The sequence below is a fragment of the Ursus arctos genome, unplaced genomic scaffold, assembly GCF_023065955.2.
Source record: "Ursus arctos isolate Adak ecotype North America unplaced genomic scaffold, UrsArc2.0 scaffold_32, whole genome shotgun sequence".
NCBI lineage: Eukaryota > Metazoa > Chordata > Mammalia > Carnivora > Ursidae > Ursus > Ursus arctos.
Genome location: NW_026623008.1, coordinates 30434894 through 30457000, shown reverse-complemented (window position 1 = coordinate 30457000; position 22107 = coordinate 30434894). Strand labels below are relative to the sequence as shown.

At 52.4% G+C, this 22107-nt stretch overlaps 1 protein-coding gene across 3 annotated transcripts in view; it reads right to left on the bottom strand.

Moving 5' to 3' along the window:
• Positions 1-11356: 11356 nt before the first annotated feature.
• The window catches only part of ZNF684 (zinc finger protein 684), a 59846-nt gene continuing 49095 nt past the window's right edge, over positions 11357-22107 (bottom strand). The window contains exons 6-7 of one of the 3 annotated variants that reach the window (XM_057305249.1): positions 15217-15462; positions 11357-14903 (exon numbers count right to left, since the gene is read on the bottom strand). In XM_057305249.1, the coding sequence (XP_057161232.1) occupies positions 14804-14903; positions 15217-15462 (346 nt within the window). In that variant the 3' untranslated portion in view covers positions 11357-14803. Of the gene's footprint in view, positions 14904-15216; positions 15463-22107 lie in introns of those variants that run through there. The other 2 variants (XR_008956753.1, XM_057305250.1) reach the window with 2 other exon arrangements.

Here is a 22107-nt window from a genome sequence, read left to right as displayed (position 1 = left end):
CCCAACATGGACGGACCTTGAAAAGATATTATGCTCTGTGCGATAAAGCACGGAGAGAAAGACCAATATTGCATGATTCCACTTCAGGGCCCTGAAACCCTGCCACTCCAAGGACTTTGCGGGGAGGCCAAGACAGATGCCTTCCAGGTCTCCAGGGAGTCCAGGGTCTCATCAAGGCATGTGGCCTGTGAACAAGCAGGTGGTGAGCAGAACAGAGAGTGGAGGGCACTCCTCACAGTTTGAGGGGCTGAGGAATTTTTCCTAGGTCGGCTCTGGGATGGCAGGTCCACCAGGAGTTGGCTGGATGGACCCAAACAGGCTCCTGCCTGTTGCTGATGAACAGAAGGGAGGAGAGTGCAGAGCAGAGAGGCCCAGGGGAGGCAAGCTGCTGCGGGTCCGACTGTGGAGCCATGGTACTCAGGAGGGGCAGTGTGTCCCCCAGGGGACATTTGGGAGGGACTGACTACGATAGGTGGCTGCAGAAAGGGACCCGGGAGGCCTGGAGGCTGACTGAGCACAGTCCATGGGGACGGTAACCATTGTCACCACTCTGCCCTTACTGTCACAGACCCAAGAAGCCCCTCTGCTGATCCAGAGCTTTCTGGGTTCGTGGGGCACACATCTATTGAGTAAACACAAGTTCTTTCTGGACCCCATGATTTCCTGACTTTGAGGCCCATGTCATCTGTCAATGAGCAGGTAGGCTGTCTTCTGTGTTTGTGGATGCCACCGCACCCCACCAGCTCTGGTTTTAATCAGGGCAGGAGCACAGCTGGGTCCCGGGCTGGGTCTGACAGTTGGCATTGCCTCTTCAGACATGCGTGGAGGCGGTCTGGCACAGCCTGGTTGGGAGGCTTGGTCATTCATAACATCTCATCAACTGCAATCCCTTGAAAACCAAGGAACTTCAGGAGCCATTCAGAGCTGCGGAAGCCCCCCAGAACTGAGAACATGCACCCCACTGCTTCCTTGGCAGGGGGTTATTATTTGCAGGGGAACCCCCAGGATGGGGGCCACGCTGGGGTTTCCTGGGGGTGGGCGCAGAGGAGGGGCCGACAGCAGGAGTCAATGCTGAGCTGCACCAGGTCCCATTCCCAAAGCTGGGATCTGTGGACAGACAGGGAGGATGACTGAGAGGAAAGACATGTAACCGTGGGAGAAGGGCACACTTGAAGGAACATTCTAGGAGGAGGCACTGCCCTGGGCCCTGGGAGGATAAGGGGGGTGGCAGGAGGGGTGAGGAGGAAGAGAAAAAGCAGGGAGCACTGGGCCTGCCCCTCAGGAGCACTGGTTGGTTCCTGCCATGTTCTCTCAGCTCCAACAGCCCTGGGGAAGATGAAACTGTCCACATCTTGGTGGTGGGAAGGATGAAGGGGAACGAGGGTCATGGGGGCCCAACACTCAGAGTCTCCATCCATCAACATGGCTGTGCCCTCCCTCTCAGATGCTGGCAGAGGAGGAAGAATGTCAGGGAAACAAAGCAGAGCGGTGGTGGCTGGGTGGCGGGAATGCGGGGGTCCGAGGGGGGTGATGTGACCAATGGGTGGTCCTCCTGCCCTGTCCACAGGGTACCAGATTCCCTACCGCCTGGCCAGCAAAAGCCCCAGCACGTTCACATCGGTGGAAGTGGGGACCATGGTGAGGCAGTTCACAGCAGCCAAGCTGGCCCTGGAGTCGGCATACATCTTCAGGCTTTTGGTCAAGACGAAACACCACTATGGGCTGCTGCTGGTGGCCACTGTCATCACCACTGAGAAGAGACGTACGACCCCGGGACCCAAGTCCACTGTTGTGGTGCTGTGGGGAGGAGAGCTGGGCCTAAATGAGAGCCATGAACTTGCTGGGTCCATGGCTTCCTGGGTCAGGCCCTGCACTGTCGCATGTCTGCACAGCCCATTTACCAGAAAGACAGGAATGTCCAAGGTTTAAAGCTGGAGACGCGGCTCAGCGAGGTTGTGTAACTGGCCCAGGGTGGCTCTGAGTCATCCTGTTGGAGTGCAGCTCCCTGAAGCCAGGCACTTGATGGCTGATGTTCAAAACCAGGTGCCCAGCTCAGCAGGTGCTCAATAAACAAGTTTTCTACCCAGCAGTCATAGGGAGATCTGTCTCCACGGACACTGCTTCCGTTCCAAGCACTGGTGAGATGTTTATTGTACATTGTCTTGGTTTATCCTCAAAAAGGCCTGGGGAACAAAGCGCTGTGAGCCCCAGTTCTACAGAAGTGGGGCCCAGACGGATTCAGTCATTTGCCGGGGACAGAGCTGTGAGGCCGTGACGTGGACACCCTCCACAGACACTCAGTCTCCTCCACCTACAGAAATCTGCTGTGGGTTCCCATCTCAGCGAGTGCCTGACATGCCCTCCAGCCTCACTCTGGAATCTGCCTCAGAAGACTCCCTCCCCAAGGCCGCCCCAACTCCAGGTTGGGAGATCAGGGCCAGACCCAGAGGTCTCAGGGAAGAGGATGACAGGAAGGTGCTTGCGCACAGAGTAAATGGGTGGGCTCTGGGAGTCCCCAAGCATCAGGCTCTGGAGCTGTGTGACCTTAGGCAAGGCCCTTCCCCTCTCTGTTCCCTGCACTCACCTGGTGGCCTCTTGGGAAGCCTGAGGGCCAGAATGGCCCGCAGAACTCCGGGGACAGAGCTGGTGCCATGGCTGCACTCAGAATGTGAGCCAGTGTCCCCGTGGCCTGCGGGATCACTCTAGGAGAAGATCTAGACAGTCTTAGGGAGGCATGAATTGAGCCCAGAGTGCTTGGAAAACCATCCCAAGGGCCGATCCGAAACCTACAAAAGGTAGAAGGCAAAGGAGCCTAGCGTGCACTGAGCCCGTGCCACGCTCTGGCCACCTTCCAGGCACTGCGGCTCACTGCTCTCTCAAATTCCCTCACAAGCAGGCTGAGCAGCTGGGGAAGCTGATGCCCCACAAGGTGGAAGGGCCCACTGAGCTCTGGCACCTGCTCGGAGGCCGCCCTGGCTGGAACACCCAGCTGCTCAGGACAGGGCTGCTTGGCCCAGGCACACGGCTGACCCTTGCGATGGCCAATGGGGGGACGCTGGTGTCCCCCATCTGTGGCTTCGGAGCTTCCAGGGCTCCACACCTTCCAGGGGAAGGCCGTAGCCTGCTGTGAGTCCCCCGACCTCAACCGCCGAGCCTCAGTCCCCCAAGGATGAAGACAAATGCACAGCCCCTCCTCTGACAAGGTTACCTCTACTGCTAACTGGAGGAAGGAAGCCTTGAAGTCACTGGAGACGCCAAAGCTTGAGGTGGGTGGAGAGACAGCCATGCATAGTTGGCCCCTGGCTTTTGGCGCATAGCGCTGTCTGACCTGCAGCTGCCAGCACAGGGGTGGGGTTAGCGAGACCGGGGACAGGCACCAGGAGAACCCCTCCTGCAGCTTTGGCCCAGATCCTCAGGCTCCCCCTTGTCCGGGGCATGCTCAGGGCCCTGAGTGCCTCTCCCAAAGGCTCTTGCCAGAGTTGATGCAGCCCCCTAGGGAAATTCAGCACTTTCTTCATGATAAACAATTAATCAATTATTCCTTCCTCTGTAGGGTTTCTCTGCTGCAATTGATGGGACAGGGAGATGCATGCTGGGAACGATCCACGCTCGGGAGCCAGGTCCCCGCTCCCTGCGCTCTGCACTCCCAGTCGCCAGCACTGTGGGGACAGAGTGGCGGTGACACGTCCCGGAGGAGCCGAGTGGGACACCGTCTGTGTTTCAGGCTCGGGTTGGCTTCCAGGAAGAAGGAGTCAGCATGACAGATGCACTGAGCCTGAGATCACAGGGAGAGTCCACAGGGGCCTGGATGTGCTCAGCAGAGCCCAGGTGTCAACTTCGAGATGTTGTAGGGATGTGTGTTTGCCACGGAGCACATGTGGGCTCATCCTCCTGTCTGTCCGACTGTCTCCGACAGGAGAGAGCAGTGCTTTGGGAGCAAGCCAGGGTCTCCCATGAGGTCCAGGCTGGGGCAGGTCCAGAATTGGCCGTGAGGGAGCCGCAGGTGCCTGCGGAACTGGGAATGACCTCCCTGTTCTCTGCCCTCATGGGCAGCCCGCGTCCTTATGCTTGAGCTGACATGGTGCCTTCCTGGAGAAGCAGCCGGTCACGTGTCCCTGGTCTGTTCTTTTTTGGTTGCAGAGCGTCCAGTGCCCCCCCCCCCCCCGCCATCCGAGAACTCCTGGTGTCACAGTCAGAAGTGACTGCGCACAACCTCCAGCTCCAGTGGGTCCTGGGCAGCGATGGCGCCCCCCCATCCACTACTTCACTGTGCAGGTGTGACAGCTGCCCCCGGGGAGAGCAGCAGACCTACTCCTCATCCATCCGCCACAAGGCCAAAGCCTGTGCTGTTGAAAGGTATCCAGAGCCAGGCACGCCCTCCCCAGGGAACAGAGCAGGGAATATGTGTGGGCCAGAGATGCACCCGGACAGCTGAGCTCTCTTCTCCTAGTGCACACTCCCTGTACCAGGGACCAGGACTCCCACCTCCTGGAGCTGCTCTGGCCTCTGCCCTGGGTCTGTCCTCTGGGCATGCCCTGTGCATGTCATGTGCATACTCCAGGTCCCAGAGATTGATGAGGCACAGATGATGGGGCCAGGGAGCCTGGAAGTATGGGCTCTAGTGCCCTATCCCCTGAGAGGCAGATGTGGAGGAGGGGGAGGTAGGGGGAAGGGGTGTCACAGGCTGAGAGAGTTGCACCTTCTCTTTGTGCTCTCTGTCCTAGTCAGCAAGGCAGACTTGTTCTGTTATCCATTAGTGATGGCTGAGAAGGGAAATGGCAGAGGCATCCCCACTGCACCTTGAGAACCCAGCATTTATCCAGCTGCTGAGAGAACCACCAAGCAAATGTGGAGGTGAGTGGTACCAACCACCACAGCTAAGTTCTTGGCACCTACAGCCTCATTGGGGCCCCTCCTCATGTTCCCACCCCCTTCTACAGTGAGGGACCAGAGCACCCCTTCTGCAGTGAGGGACCAGGACACCCTCCCCTCTGCAGTAAAGGACCAGGGCACCCCCCTCTCTATGGTGGGAGAGCAGGGCACCCCCTCTACAGTGGGGGACCAAGGTAGCCCCCTCTGCAGTGGGGGATGAGGGCACCCCCCACCTCGCACTATGGTTGGAGACCAGGGCATTCTCCTTTATGATGGCTCATAGGGAACCAGGGCTATCGAACCATCTAGGTGAGGATTCTCAGAAGGGACCTCAGGCTTTGTGTCTCCACAAGCAGGCCTGGGCTGTGCAGGCTCACGCCACCCTGTAGAAGCCCCCTGGGTCTTTCTGGTGGGCAGGCCTGTCTGGGGAGCTGGCCTCGCATCTTTCCTGTCCTCCTCCTCTGGCCCTGACTGTGGTCACATTCCCTGAAGGTCACGTCAGGCTGTGAGGGGGCCACGAAGGAGCGTGTCCCACCTGCTGAGGGTTCCAGGACCCTGGCCAGCACCTCTCATTGGGATGATGGAGGAGGTCTATACCCCATTCCCAGGCTGGCCAATGTTCCTCTCACCTTTCAGATAGAACACCATGTACTGATCCCCCCCCATTCTGAGCACTGTGCTGTAAAATCTCACATTTCTCATCGAGCCCACATGTTAGCCCAGCGGGGGAGGATCATCGTCCCCATTCTACAGAGGAGAGCTGAGGATCGCAAAGGTCATATTCGCCTGAAGCCCCAGCACCTCCCACGGGTGCACCTCCTTTGCAAGGCTCCCCAGCTCAGCTTCTGCATGCTGCTGAACCTCAGCCAAGGGAAAGGAGCAGCCGGGGTGGGGGAGCTCCTGCACCGGCCTTGATCCTCAGGCACCCTCTCCCCCAGCGCAGTTCAAGCTGTGGGGGAGGAGTGGGGGCTGGCATGTGGCTCTGTCTCTGCCTCTGACATGGGGCAACAGCAAAGTTTAGAGAGAAAAGGAGCTCCCTCTCCTGGGTTCAAGGTGTAAGCATGTGACTGGGGTGCCACGTGATGCCCACGTGGGTGTGGTCAGCACTGGGCATCACAGGGAGTCACCCCTTTGGGTAGCCATGTGAAAGACAGGAGAAAAAGGAACTCCAATGGCCTTTCTGTCCCGGAGCTTCCTGAGATCAAACAGACAATGGTGAGCAGGGGACGTCACGTTGGAAAGGAGGGGCCATGTTTCCCGGCAGACAGTTTGATTTGGTGTGGGAGACGCTGTGGTCCATCCCCTCCAGGGTCTCTTCCACTCGTCAGCAGACACACTCCGTGGGCCGAGTTTCTAGGAAAGCAGCGCTTTGCACGTGGCCGTGGTGTGGCCTCCCTCCTGTTCAACAGCCTCAGAGCAACTTTAACCTCCTCTTTCTCAGCGTTCTTGTTACATTTGACGTTTGCCGATTGCTTGAAATCTGCCAATGACCAGAAAACATAAAAGTTTAAATCAAAGTTCAGAGCAAAAAGTTTCGCCATCTACATCAAGTGGCCGTCCCCACATTTAGAGGGTGTGGGTCTGGAGCAGGAAGGAGGTTCTGGGTTGAGGGACATATCGGGGCTGCATCCCGCAGACATGCAGTACCATAGAGGAGGAGAAGGCCCGTGGGCCCAGAGCCACACAGGCATTCTGGGTGTTACTAGGATGAGACAGCAGCAGTGTGAGCTCAGCTGACAGCTGTGTATCCACTGATAACAGGTCCTGCTGTTCCTCTGCGTGTCCCCAGGGCGATGCGATGGACCCAACCAGGAGGGCCAGAAGGGGATTACTGTGTGAAACTAGAGGGATTCAGTTCAAGTCAGGATGCTGGCCCCATCTCCACGGGGTTCTTTCTTTTCTTCTTCCATGCCATTTTAAAAAATAAAGCCACGTGAAAGGTCAGGTTAATTTAAATGGCCAGGGATATCCTGCATGGGTTCAATATTCTTCGATCTTTGTGGTGCTAATCACGAGTTCTGAATAGATGAGGCATAAAGGCAGCGGTAGGTAGCCTCTAAAATGATCAGGACTCAGGCTTTATTTTCATAACCAAACCGGGCAAATGAATGTAGGGAGCTCCTTCTGTGTATGAGACTCTCCCTCCAGCTCCGTGGCAGGGACAGGGACAGGAAGCCGCCTCCGTGCCACCCCCACCCGAGTACTTTGGCTGTGGAGCTGAACAGGCAGGTCAAGCACAAGCTTGGTTTCTAACTGTGCTTTCTTCCTGCGAGCTTGGACAGTGAGCGTCCTGAGCCACCGACCTGTTCCCTCCCCAGACAGCTGGAGTTTAGGAAAAGGTGTTACCTCAAACATTTACCTAAATCCAGCCAGTTTCGAGGGTGGATGGCAGAAAGCTGGTGGGTAGAGGGTACTGAGTGGGAAAGGCCAAGGGAGTCTGTGTGTGGCGGATGCACCTGGGGACAACGAGGTCACTGTGGGCAGGGGTAGAGGAGGACTTTGGGGAGACAAGAAAGAGGAGGTCACATGTAGGATACGCCTATTCCATGAGGGGGTCATGTCCTGTGACTGTCATGGCAGCCCTGGGAGGGCCGGGTACCGGTACCGCCATTCTCACAGATGAATAAAGGGAGGCTCAGAGAAGTTTGAGGACTTCCCCAGGCTTAGATGCCAGGACCAGACTCTGGATTCTGGTCGGGCCGACCCTGATGTGGGCGTGGTGTGTGAACAGGGAACAGAACTGGGGGAAATGAGAGGGGTTGAGGAAGAGGGTCCAGGATGGTTTGTGCCTTTCTTCACAGGTCACCAGCCCTGAAGTCCTGCTCTGCCTCAGGGGGGAGCATGGCAAGAGCCCGGGGGCGGGTGGAGGCCAGTTCAGGACTGGGAGGTAGACCAGGGGTCTCAAGGACTGGCTATGCAGGAATGAGGAGGAAGGGCTGGGTGAACTTGCAGGAGTCGGGGACCAGGAGAGGGGACACTGGGACTGTGGTCATCTCCCATGGAGCTCCCTTCACTGCTGCTGGGTCCCTCTTGGTCTGTTTTTAGGGCACCTAGTGGGCTTCCTACCCCGAGGAGAGGGTGCTCCTGCAGCTCAGCCCCTGGGTGTGCCCTGTGGCCCCCGAGACAGCTAACAGTCCTGTAAATGACACGAGCCCGGGAAACAGGCCTAAAGCTGGGAACTCTGCTTCCTGCTCTCCGTGAACCCTCCACTTGACCTCAGACCCTGGCGGAAGCTTCCAGCTGTCTGAAGTGTGTGAACTGCACCCCTGCTGTGTGTGCTGGGGTGGGAATGGAGGAGGCGGCCCTGCCTCAGATTCCAAAACAAAGCGTTAGAGAACAGTAGGTGCTAAACATGGAGGGATCAATGACACGTCTGACACATGTCCTCAAGGTAACATGCTAGGTGAACACGAGCACTAAATACAAGGACGAGGGTCGTTTCTGGCATGCTGACATGTGCCAGACACCATGTTGATGGTGACGAGCGTCCTCTCATTCACCCCTCCCAAGTCCTACCCCATTCCTTCCTCCCTCCCTCCCTCCCTCCCCTTCCTTCCTCTCCTCCTCCCTTCCTCACCAAGCACCTCCTAGGTGCGGGGCCTTGTTCTTGGTGCTCAGGGCACAGCAGTAAAGGAGACCACCTTGGTCCCTGTCCCTGTGGGGGAAGGCAGACAGCCGTCCAGGAGGGGAATGGTTACTTACAAATCATGGTGGGGTTGCTGAGGGGATGGATGGGCCTAGACGACAGTGTGCAGGGCACGGGCTCTTCCTGGAGCCACTTGAGCTGCTGCCAGAGGGTCCTGATGATAAGGAGAACAGCCAGGATGCAGTGAGCGCGCCCTGGGTACTAGAGTCTCTTTCCTGTGTTGCTTCTGAACGGAAGCTGCATGACCGCCTCATGATCTCAGTGCTTCTGTCAGCCCAGGTGAGATGCTTCTGGCTCACTGACCTGCCCAAGGCTATGTGGGGGTTAGCATGTAGGCTGTTGGGCTTCAGAGTGCACGTTCCTGACAACCACCCTGGGCCACCGTCTAATCTAAGAAAGAGAAGCTAATGCAAATATGGGGCCTCAGGTGGTTGAGGCAGGAACCCAAGGAGAAAACCATGTAGTTGTCACCAGAATTAGATAAAATAGTTCCTAGGAAGCCAGAAACAGATAGGAAACAATTTGTTTTAACTTTATAAAGGATAGCTCTCCCAGAAACCAGGAACAAAGAGCATTCTTAAGGATGGAACTTTGGAAGCACCCCCAGGACAGCCAGGGCCAAAGCAAGGTCGCCTGGCATGCCTTCTCCAGCTGTGGAATGGGGGCACAGAGAGGTCAGGAGACAGACCTGCAGTCGCGGACCAGCCGTAGTAGGGCAAGCTGGCACGAGAGCATGCTTTGAGGTGCCGGCCGACAGAGAACCACAGTACTCCCATCTTAGGCAGGAGGGCATATGAAACAGTTAGAGGACGATTCTTCTTTTTTTTTTTTTTAAGATTTTATTTATTTATGTGACAGAGAGACAGCCAGCGTTAGAGGGAAGACAGCAGGGGGAGTGGGAGAGGAAGAAGCAGGCTCACAGCGGAGGAGCCCGATGTGGGACTCGATCCCGGTACGCCGGGATCACGCCCTGAGCCGAAGGCAGACGCTTTAATGACTGCGCTACCCAGGCGCCCCAAAGAGGACGATTCTTCTGATCCAGTGTCCAAAGATAGTTATCAGTCTTTGAAAACACAGGAACCTTCCTGTAGGCAAAGGATTACCCAGACCCCATTTGCAAATCAGATGGAAATGGGGCTGCTGTTGTCTGACTCGGGGGGCATGGGAACCCTCTGGTCTCCTAGAGGATCCCTCAGAGACTCCGGGGGTTCCACGGTGCTCGGTTTGAAACCCACGAGTCTACAGGTTGGCCTGGGAGGGAGGACAGAGGCCCAGCATAGAGGCCCTGAGGGTTTGCCCACTGGTAGCTGAGGAAGCAGGCAGAGTCCAGAGCCACTCCTGCTCTCCTGGTCTGGGAGATGGACACAGGGGCAGAGCCTTGCCTGAAACAGAGCTGTTGCCAGCGGGGCAGGGGTGGGGTGGGGTCTCCTCATCTGCTCCTTCAGAAGTAATGGCAAGGAAAGCCACAGGAGCAGGCCAGCCAGTGACCCAAGGAAGACTGGAACGTCCTCTGCTTAGAAGTCTGTCTGGAGTGTGTGTGGTACAGAGCTCAGCACAGGAGACCATCAACACGGACCTGCTCAACGGAGGGAAGGAGGGAGGCCTGAGCGGTGGCAACGAGCCACGCACCCAGAGTATTCGTGCCCCTTAAATCCCCATCAGCAGGCAGGTGGGGACATTTCCCCCCACGGACAACTGGCATTACCTGTGTCTCAGGTACGGCGGAGAGGTTGCCCCAACACAAGATCCTCTTCCAGCCCCGGCCAAGCCTCTGGCCAGTCCTCTGGTAGGGGGCAAGGGCCTTAATGGCACTGGGCCTCGATTTTCTCATCCTTGCAATGGGAATCACAGCACGTCCAGCAGACAGAACTGCTGTGCAGTGAACCCGGGCACTGCCTGTCCAGGGCGTGGCACTCTTGCCGGCCGGACAAGTGCAGAAACAAGGGGCAGGCAGAGATGGTCTTTGGAGCAAGGTGGGCCTGGCCAGGGGAGACCCCCACGAAGGGGCACTTCTGGGCGAGCAAGGAAGTGGTTAGGCGGGCCCTCTTTTCTGGCTCTGAATCCTGGGAGGGCTGCGGTAATCAGCTCCTCCTGAGAAATTCTCGCATCCCTCAGAGAGCGGTGATTTGCTTTGCAGGAGAAGCTCTAATGACAGGAGGGGCCCCGAGTAGAACCGCCAGCCTGGGCCCGCCTGGACGTTCCCCACTCCCCTCCACCCAGAAAGCCCTCTGTTCCTGGGGGTAGGCTGTGAGGACAGCGCCGGCTGCCTGAGGGCCCCTCCCTGGGCAGGACAGATTCCGTGGTCACTGAGTGCCTCTTCCTCCTGGCTGCCCGCCCCCTGTGGCCAGAGCTGCGAGCAGGACAAAGGCGAGGGGTTCAGGCCCTCATGGCTCTTCTGTGTTTCAGGCTGAGGCCCTTTACTTCCTACAAGCTGAGCCTGAAAGCCACCAATGACATCGGGGACAGTGACTTCAGTGCGGAGATGGACGAGGTGACCATGCCGCAGGACGGTGAGCCAGCTGGGACCCAGGCAGGCGTGCAGACACGGGCATCTTCCATAGCTGCCGCCTTTGGACCTGCAGACATGGGCCCCCACAGAGAGGCCCCGCTTCATCCCAAGCCAGGAAGGGGTCACCCCGGGGAGAGAGGGCAGTGGCTGCTGAGCAGTGGGGTTCCGTGAGCAGCAGACAGCTCGGAGCACTCCGAAGCCTCTCGCTGTGAATCTACTTCAAGGGCTCACAAGTGGAACAGAGGTTCCTTTGATTGGCTTCCAAACCCCTACGATTCATTAGCATCCTAGGACTTGAATAATTTATAAGGTCAAAGGGTAACCGGGTGTTTTTTTTTTTATAAGAATAGTTTTTTATTATATTACGTTAGTCACCATACAGTACATCCCTAGTTTTCGATGTAAAGTTCCATGATTCATTAGTTGCGTATAACACCCAGTGCACCATGCAATACATGCCCTCCTTACTACCCATGACCAGCCTACCCCATTCCCCCACCCCCCTCCCCTCTGAAGCCCTCAGTTTGTACTGGGTTTTGAGAGGTTTCCCCGTTTTTCTCATTCACGAACCACTCCTCAGTTTTGCCGTTTGACAGAAGCTCAGGGAAGTGATTGAGTTGAAATCCCCTGAAAGCTCCGGGTGGTTCTTACCCATTGTCTCCCACCTCAGGAGCAGACCCCAAGATCCCTTGTGCTTTTGGGTGCCGATCCTGCCAGGCCCGGTGGCAGGCCAACTTTTAGGAGAGGAGGGTCGCTCTTGCTTCAAGATGCTGGGGCTCAGATCCCGGGCTGCAAACCTGAGCCTTCAGCTCACCCAGCAGCGCTGGGTACTCATTCCACACGTTTCCGTCTTCCTCTTTTATAACCTGGGAGCATGGGTCCTAACGTGAGTCCTTGGGTGCGCTGGGGACCAGCAGAGAGGTTCGGGGGACCCTTCCAGCTTCTCCGCCGCACGCGGAGATTCCCCTTCTGCACACACAAGGTGCCTGTCGCCAGGACAAGCCCCTAGAGAAACTGTGGTTGTCTCTGTGGCTCATACTTTAATCTTACATTTAACACAACTGGGGTTCTGTTTGGGAGTAGCACTGATTTTTAGCACATGGAAGCAAACACAGCAAGCTGATTTTGTTGGCGAGTCTTTGAGGAAATTGCAAGCCAGTGAGCAGGACACTGCAGACTCCCTTTGCCCTTACAAGGCTCAGGCTCCAGCAGACCTGGCTTGTTTTGGAAAAAACAAAAACAAAAACATTCAAGGGCCTCTCCAGGTTCCTAAAGGCCTGTCCTAATCCTTTGATATTTAATCCTTTCTTTTGATGTACCTACCTGTTACCTTCCTCCTTTGAGATTTGCAGTTTCTCTTCACAGTTGACTGCCTTGTGTTTGCATGGTACTGCCCCCAGAACCACAGAGCCACTGAGCTGCACAGACTCCGGGGCTTGGGGGGCCCTGGGCTGGGGTGGGGCGGCGGGGGGGCTTTCCATGTGTGGGTGGTTTGCTGATAAACATTTTCTTGTTATGGTGGTTGGGATACTGAGAGGCCATCAATCCAGTGTGATCTGGAAAGCTGGGTAAGGGTCTACCATGGACTTCAGACAGACCAACAGGAGGCCAGAGAACATGCAGTAGAGGGCTCCCCAGAAGGCAGGATGGGGGGCTGCAGGTGTGCTGATACCGCCATGTCCCCGGTGCTGGGTGCCCTGGCAGGTGCAGAGGAGACTCACAGAGCAGGTGACCAAGAGGCCAAGTCTCAGACAGTCAAGTGGGTATGGGGTGGGGAGAACAGCCTCAGTCATTCCACTCAGTGACTCTTGCCAAACATTTGATATACCGTCTCAGGATCTGACAGTGGGCAGCCATGCAAGGGCCAACTCAGTATGCCTTTTGGGTTCAGTTGGAGCAGGGGTAGGGAAGGGGTGTCTGAGGAGGCCCACGGGACAAGACGGATGGTGCAGGACTGAGTTTCCAGCGTGTAGGGCATGGCCACGGCAGAGCCAAACTGACCTTGGCCCTCCAGAGAGCAGAGCTGAGCCCCACCATTGACCAGAACATGCAGCTGTCCCTGCACCCCCAGAAGTCAGCCTCCCTCCCTCAGAGTCTGAAACCAAGACCACTCTGGCCGGGGTTGACCCTCTATCCTGTTCAGAGCCTCTTTGAATTAAGTCCCTCCAGTAAATGATGCCTCTCCTCCAGGGATGGGTGCGTGCCCCTGAGAAGATGTGGGAGAGCAGGAAGGCTCCCCAGGCAGGGTTCCCAGGGAAGACAGCCAAGCGCCTTTGTGTGTGTCCATGTGGGTCTGCTGGGGGGTGGGGGCGATAAAGGCATGATGTTTTCTTGTCATCTGCATCAGAATCTGGTCCCTTCTATCCTGGCAGAAACAGGCTCCACAGGCAGAGAAGGGCATCCACAGGGAAGGGAGGCCAAGGCCAGAATGTTGGTTTGCCGGCTTGCTTCCCCAGCAACCCCCCGAGCCAGTCTCTGGTCCTGTGTCCTCACCAGAACCAGGAGGGAACTGGCATTCCTGAGGAGTGGTAATGCATCCTCCCACGTAAAGGATGAGAAGTACACCTCTACCCTCCCTGCTCTGTGGCCGTCGAAGCCCCCTCTCTAGAGGCAGCAGCTGCTTGAACACTTACAGAACACTTATTTTTTTATAATATTTTTTTATTATGTTGGATGGATAATCCGTTTAATGTACTTTTGGATCCTATTAGCCAGGATCTTGTTGAGGATTTTGGCATCCATATTCATTAGGGAAATCGGTCTGTAATTCTCCTTTTTGATGGGGTCTTTGCCTGGTTTGGGGATCAAGGTAATATTGGCCTCATAGAATGAGTTTGGTAGCTTACCTTCTGTTTCTATTTTTTGTAATAGCTTTAGGAGAATAGGTATTATTTCTTCTTTGAATGTTTGGTAGAATTCCCCAGGAAAACCATCCGGGCCTGGAGTTTTGTTATTTGGAAGGTTGTTTATCACTGACTCAATCTCTTCATAATTAATTGGCCTGTTTAAGAAATCAAGTTTTTCCTGTTTCAGTCTTGGTAGTTTATAGGTTTCCAGGAAGGCCTCCATCTCTTCCAGATTGCTTAATTTATTGACATATAGCTGTTGGTAAAAGTTTCTAATAATCCTTCCAATTTCCTTGGTGTTGGTTGTGACCTCTCCTTTTTCATTGATAATTTTATTAATTTGGGTCCTTTCTCTATTCTTCTGGAGAAGTTTGCCAGTGGTTTGTCAGTTTTATTGATTCTTTCAAAGAACCAGCTTCTAGTTCTGGTGATCTGCTCTACTGTACTCCTGGTTTCCTGCCTCTCATGGGGCCCAGCACCATTTGAAATCTAAGGATTGGAGTGTGTTTTCTAGACAGTGGCGGTATTGTGGTCATATTGAGTACAACTCATAACAGACACCAGTGTTTCTCAATTGGTCACAACATTTAATCCGGCTGTTCTGAAACTTGCAGTGGCTTATACAGTCTGTCACTCAAGTGCAGTTCCCTTTGTGTGGCTGTAGACTCTCCTAAGTGGATTTTGAGGCCATTTTTAAGCAGCAGCAGCAACAACAATAACAACAACAACAAAACCCCAAAAAACAAAACAAAACCACACAAAATCTTAGCAATAGATCACATCACGCACATTGGCCTCAGCAGAGGGTGGACCCAGTGTTGTAAGAGGTACCTTCCTAAGAGGAGCGCGACTGCCACCTGGATGGGGGGAGCAGCAGCGGGGCCTCTCAGGATGTATTTGGGGTTTGTTTCTTCTCTCATGCGGGCTCCATCACGTGCAGAAGACCAGGTCCTGTGTAGGGTGCTGATCGACCAGAGGTGGACAAGACAGACGCCAGGCCTTAAAGAGCTCCTGTTTCCTGGGCTGAGCCCTAGGACACATCAATGGGAAGACAGTGGAGGAGGAGCTGGGAGGAGACCCTGAGCGGGTTTGTTCACCTCCCTGAGCGGGTTTGTTCACCTCCCTGAGCCTCGGATTTCTCACCTATACATGGCACTCACACCTCCAGAGCCACAGGGGACTGAATGGCAACGTGGCCGTGGGGCGCATATAAAGTGCCCTGCGTGGTGTGCTCTCAGGGGACAGGTAAATGCAGGTGCTGCTGTGGCCCTGATGCTGCTGGTAATGGGCTGCTTTTCTCCACCTCTTTTTCCCCACAGGGCCATCCAGGAGATCCTGCTCACCAGCTCAGAAGGCCTGTGCCCTGGAGCCTCAAGTGAGAGGAGCCGTTTTGATAGTGACTCGCAGCTGGCCATGGAGCTGTCTGCCAAAGAGCTGGAGGAGTGGGAGCTCCGGCTCCAGGGGAGGAGGAGGAGCTCCAGTAAGTCTTACAGCTGTCTCTCACGGAGAAATAGACCTTTCTGCTCATGGGCTGCACAAAGCAGGGCTTCTGGGCTGCACGCGGGTGCTGCATCACTCGTGCCCTGGGGCTGAAACAAATCAACAAATCATAAAATGGGCAGAAGATATGAACAGACACTTCTCCAACGATGACATACAAATGGCTAACAGACACATGAAAAAATGTTCAAAATCATTAGCCATCAGGGAAATTCAAATCAAGACCACACTAAGATACCACCTTATTCCAGTTAGAATGGCAAAAATTGACAAGGCAAGAAACAACAATTGCTGGAGAGGATGTGGAGAAAGGGGATCCCCCTACATTGTTGGTGGGAATGCAAGTTGGTACAGCCACTCTGGAAAACAGTGTGGAGGTCCCTTAAAAAGTGAAAAAGTGAGCTACCCTATGACCCAGCCATTGCACTACTGGGTATTTACCCCAAAGATACAGACGTAGTAAAGAGAAGGGCCATATGCACCCCAATGTTCATAGCAGCATTGTCCACAATAGCTAAATCGTGGAAGGAACCGAGATGCCCTTCAACAGATGACTGGATTCAGAAGTTGTGGTCCATATATACAATGGACTATTACTAAGCTATCAGAAGGAACGAGTTCTCAACATTTGCTGCAACATGGACGGCACTGGAGGAGATAATGCTAAGTGAAATAAGTCAAGCAGAGAAAGACAATTATCGTACGATTTCTCTCATCTATGGAAGATAAGAACTAGGAAGATCGGTAGGGGTAGAAAGGGATAAAAAAGGGGGGGTAATCAGAAGGGGGAATGAAGCATGAGAGACTATGGACTATGAGAAACAAACTGAGGGCTTCAGAGGGGAGTGGGTGGGGGAATGGGACAGGCTGGTGATGGGTAGTAAGGAGGGCACGTATAGCATGGTGCACTGGGTGTTATACGCAACTAATGAATCATCGAACTTTACATCGGAAACCGGGGATGTACTGTATGGTGACTAACATAATAAAAAACCATTAAAAAATAGAATGACAATAAATAGAGGTCCATAAAACTATAAAACTCAGCCCTGGGGGTGCCTGGGTGGTTCATCGGCTAAGCGACTGCCTTCAGCTCAGGTCATGATCCTAGGGTCCTAGGATGGAACGCCACATGGGGCTCCCTCCTCAGCGGGGAATCTACTTCTCCCTCTCCGTCTCTTCTCCCACTTGTGCTCTCTCTCTCAAATAAATAAATAAAGTCTTTAAAAAATTTTTAAAAAACCACTTAGCCCTGGCCTTTACTGTTTGGGGGGAGCATCAGAATGACTCAATATGGGATGTGAACAATCTCAAAAGCAGACCAGAATTCCCCTTCCCTATAAGTGCTCACAATAGGAAAGGGAAAGCGATAGATGTGACCATGCCTTTGAGGAAGAATCCAATGAAGTTAGTTCTTGGCACTGTGCTAGGCACTTTGGAGGAACAGGAAGGTCAGAGGGGCTGCCCAGAGGGACCCTCGGCTCCATCAGAGGGAAAGAAGATGACACAAAGGGAACAACTAAGTGCTAACCTGACTAGCACAATCTCGAGAAATGTTAGTAAAGCACAGGATGAGCTGGGCCCTGAAGAATGTGCCATATTAAAACATCAAGCACACAGGAAGGAAACTTGTGGCATCAGGGCAGAGAGGGACACACCTCTTGAGAGATGGGAGAAAGCAATCCTGACACCATCCGAGGATACTGGAGACCAATGACGATTCATGGTTACTGGGAAAAGGTGGAGCTGAGCGTGGAAGGCTCTGGAAACTACCCATGAGGCATGAAAAGGTTTGGGGTCAACCCACATGTGCTGATGTAGAACAATCTTCAAGAGGTAGGAGTGAAGGAGGAGCACAAAATACAAAACGTTGACTGGACACCACATACCACTTCTTTAACAAGGAAAGGGGCCTGTATGTTTGCACGTACAGAGGAATTTCTGAAAAACCCCAAGCAAACTATTTTTTTTTTTAAGATTTTATGTATTTATTCAACAGAGATAGAGACAGCCAGCGAGAGAGGGAACACAGCAGGGGGAGTGGGAGATAAAGAAGCAGGCTCATAGCGGAGGAGCCTGATGTGGGGCTCGATCCCAGAACGCTGGGATCACGCCCTGAGCCGAAGGCAGACGCTTAACCGCTGTGCCACCCAGGCGCCCCCCCAAGCAAACTATTAATCATGGCTGCTTCAGAGGAGCAGTGCCAGGAGTATGGGGTGGGAGCAGGAGACTTATTTTTTTTACCTATTTGAAGGCAAGGGGTGGAGGCAGAGAAAGGGAAGGAAGAGGTTGGGGGCAAGACGCCAGCAAAGGAGTTTGGGCTTGAAGCAGTAGGCTGGTAACCTTCCCTCTCCACTTCATCACAAATGTTGAAGATCGGTAAGTCGAGTAGCAGGTTAGATCAGAAAGCTCTAGAAATGGATGAAAGAAATGTGATGAGAGAGGCATGAAAGAGCAAATTTGGGTTAAGTGAGTAGAAGGATTGAAAAGAAACAAGTTCTCTTATTTTAATATAGAAGAAAAGACCACTGTCTTACATTAGTGGTCACGCACAGAAACTGCAATTTATCAAAAACAACAAAAAAAGGGGGAAACAGTAATATTGAAATCATTACCAAAAGAAATTTTATTTTTGCTGCTTTTTCAGTTTTGTAGGCCACATTATTTAGAGTTTGACAGAAGGAAAATGAAGAGTATAGAAGTAACGTCTACAGGGCAGATCTTCCCTCTTAGAAGGAAATGTATACACATACGAGTTATCATTCAGGATTTGAAGCAGGAATTACCATTCTCAAACACAACCCTCCAACCACCTGAACAATCCTGGAAGGATCCATTTGATGACAACACGTAGAATGATTCAGCAGACCACCAAGTGCAGCTCTGTCTTGTCAATCCCACGGCAAATGCTAACATGCTCTCGGGTTTCGGTCAAGCTGAACTTCCCTGGGGCATGCTGGTCTCAGCAAAGACATCGCAACAAGGATCTTATCGTGTACCCACACATGAGCATTCAAGAAGGCAAACCCTCAATGGTTTACAGTATTTGGCCCAGTGTTCTAAAGACCGCCACATCCAAGGCAAATCAGGAGGTATAGAATAGGGTGACGGGGCTGTTGCTGTGGCTTTACAGGAGATCCCCCAACCCACGGCTGAGCCCTGGGACTTCCTGTCTGGGTGCCAGTGATTATCTTCAAAGCTGGAGGCCAGCTGGGAGGAAAAGTGGTCTGTTGGGCCACTTGATTAAGTGTTAGTTGGAGAATTTTCCACTGAGCATACATTTTGCAGTGCAGCTAAGGAAGGAGGAAAACAAACAATGTCACTCTCGCGAATAGTCTGTGGGGAAACGCCTGTTCTATGAAGAAGCCCACTGCCCACAGGCCCACCAAAATGGACAAAGCGTTAGTCTACAAATGTGCGAGGAGTGGGCTCCTAATCCATCCCGGACGGTGGCGTTCTTCCCCTGCCGCTGTGAGAGAGCTGCCTGCATATGACAGTCCTGCCCTCTATTAAGACTTCAGAAGCTTCCAGGGGCAGCAGTTGGCCCTAATGAGGATTTGAGCAAGGTAAGCAGATATCTGTTCTCTTTTATTCCCGGATCTTGGTCCGTATAGTCAGAAGGGTGCTTCATTGGCCATGTTTCTGTGGAGCCCGCGGGGGTGGGATGGTCTAGAGCAGGGGCAGCCAATGGTAGCCCACAGCGCCCACCACCTATCTGCATAAATACACTTTCACTGGGAACACAGACACTGCCGTTCGTTTACATGTTGTCCGTGGCTGCTTTCACAATACAATGACCAAGCTGAACTGTGACAGGACCATATGGCCTGCCAAGATTAAGATCGTTTTTATTAGTCCCTTTCCAGAAAAAGTCTGCCGACCTCTGGCTTAGAGGCTGGTAGCAGGACTGGTAAGTTCCTACTTCATCAAATCCCACCCTACCCGTCACAACTTCTACCTCCACTTTCATAGAATGGAGGTGGCCCTCCATCTGGGGAACAAGAGTCCAGGAACAGCATATTGGGAAAAAGTCTAAACTGTGCTGCCGTCACTTAGAAGAAGTTGGCTGGTTCCCTCTGACCCGTCCACCACATGGTCAGGACTGTGCTTGGCTGTTGGAGACCAGCTCAAACCCCGTGGTTTGATGTAAAATGAGAATACAGCACAGGTGCTCTAGGCTTTTGGTGCTATAAATGTGGGGGTCCCTAGGGGGACTGACTCACATGGCCAGGCTTACACGAACAGATACTGTAGAGTTATGGGGTGCCCTCACTGCAATGAGAAAGACAAAGAAATGAGCTCTTATTTTATTTTAGTCATGCAGGATTGGGGAGGGGGGTCAGATTCACCAGTGGACAAGGATGGTTGTACCTGGCTGGGAGGCTGGAGAGAGTCAGTCATTTGAAATGAGAAGTTTGGAGGAGAACAAGCCACTGTTCTGGCCAGCACCAAAGAACTTTCACGGGCCATGAGCTGACTTGGTCTTGGCTTGGGCTCAGCCTGGAACACTGGGTTTGTCTGGCCCAGCAAGGAATTTTTCCCAGAACTAAAGAGTGTAACCACCTCACGGGAAGGGACACAGAAACCAGGAAGAGGTTCCACTGGGCCCTGTTCCATTCTGCCGGCCACTGACATGACTTCTCCCGATCTTTGAGTATGAAAAGGAGCGCCTGCATTACTGTGACTTCACAGGGTGAGCACACTGAGATCTGGCAACTTTAGGTTTTATTCCCTCAGCAAGATATAAATCTAATTAATCATCAATCAAATCATCAAAGCCTAACAGAGAGGTGGGTTTAGTTTACACTCTCATAAAAGGAGCTCAACTTTTCCAGAGTCAATTTTGAGATCAGTCCTAGGTGTCTGACAGCATCTTTCTCCTGCACATAATAGCTACAGATGAGGGGCGCCTGGGTGGCTCAGGTGGCTAAGCAACCGTCTTTGGCTTGGGTCATGATCCCAGGACCCTTGGATCGAGCCCCACATCTGCCCGGCTCAGCGGAGAGTCTGCTTCTCTCCCTGCCTCTGCCCCTTCCCCCGTTGTGCTTTCTCTCTCACTTGCTCTCTCTCAAATAAATTAATTAAACTCTTTAAAATAAAATAAAAAAAGCTATGGATGAACACTTGATTTCCTACCAAAATCAAAATAGGAGCAAAGAGTAACATAAAATTTACAAAGCTTTTATTTATTTATTTATTTTAAGATTTTTATTTATTTATTTGGCAGTGAGAGAGGAAACACAAGCAGGGGGAGTGGGAGAGGGAGAAGCAGGCTTCCCGCTGAGCAGGGAGCCCGACCTGGGGCTTGATCCCAGAACTCTGGGATCATGACCTGAGCCGAAGGCAGACACTTAATGACTGAGCCACCCAGGTGCCCCCAAAGCTTTTACTTTCTTGTTAATAAAAGAGTGTGCTTAATATTTAAAATGATCACAATTAATACAGTAGAGTTTTTTCCTTGAACTGGTGAAGCTGATCCACTGGACAGGTGTGTATATAGTGGTGCATGTTAAAAGCCTTCAATAAATTACTGACCTTAGAACCGAAGCTACAAACACCCTATGTCAGAAAATACCTTCTGCTTTCTGTCTTACATTTAATTTCATTGGACACAGAAGATTCAAAAAGAATGTCTTTCTTCTTAATGAGCAGAAAACTGTAAAACTTTTCAGAGAGAGAAATTTTTTCTGCTTAGAAGTTTTTTTTACATAAATGATTAAACAAGACATACATAATATAAAATACCTAAAGAGAAGTAAAAGTATTAAAATATTAAAGTGTTTAATTCTGACTTAATATATTCTTTAGCAATTCTTATCGGCCAGATTCCTTCACAAACACCCTCACTTAAGTATCACAGAACCCTTGTGAAATGGGCTCCAGGCGCCCGTTTTACAGATGAGAAAACAAAATCTTATTAAATTTGCCCAGGGTCATCTACGTATTAAGTAGACTTCCCATTAAATCACACTGATTCAAAAACGATTCTGTAAAACCCAAACATGAAGAAAATCCAGAAACGTAATGTCTAAAAACCAACAGAATATTTAGATGTAATTTGCCTTCATTTTCCCAATTAATACTTCCCAATTCATAATTGTAAAGATTGCAAGCGCCAATACAAAGGATCAAATAACTGAACTCTGCCACTGTTAAAAACTATTATTGTTAATACCTGAGAGACCACTAGGTGAGAGAATGCAGAAAAACTGTAAAGGGCGTCTATTTCAACCATTTCATGGGCCTGTTGTGCTCTGCCCCTGGAGACCACTGGTCTTGTCCTGTTGCAAGAGACTGGGGGCTTCTTGCTCCCGCTGCTGGCCGATGAGCGCCCTCTAGGGGTAGTTTATGAAAGCTCGTCAGTCCTTAACATGGGGAGGAAATTCTATACCCCATTAATATGAAAGCCTCAAATCACTCTCCTCCAAAACCGTGCTACTGAAAACGGTGCAGACACTTATTACTGAAAATTTGTAAATAAGGAGCTCAATGAAAGTACAAATCCGCAGGCAAGATGTGAAAAAAAACAAAAACAAAAAACCATAGACCGTTCCCCACTCCTTGTGGAAGCTGGACTGGGCAAGTAATCTGGTCATTGGCCAACTGAATAGCTTAAATAACACTTAATCTGAAGATTAGAAAGGGGTCACTGGTTATGGAAATGATAAAACCAGTTTTCAAGGGGTCCAAAATCACATCAAATCTCAGTAGCTACAGAGCATGTTTTCAGAAAT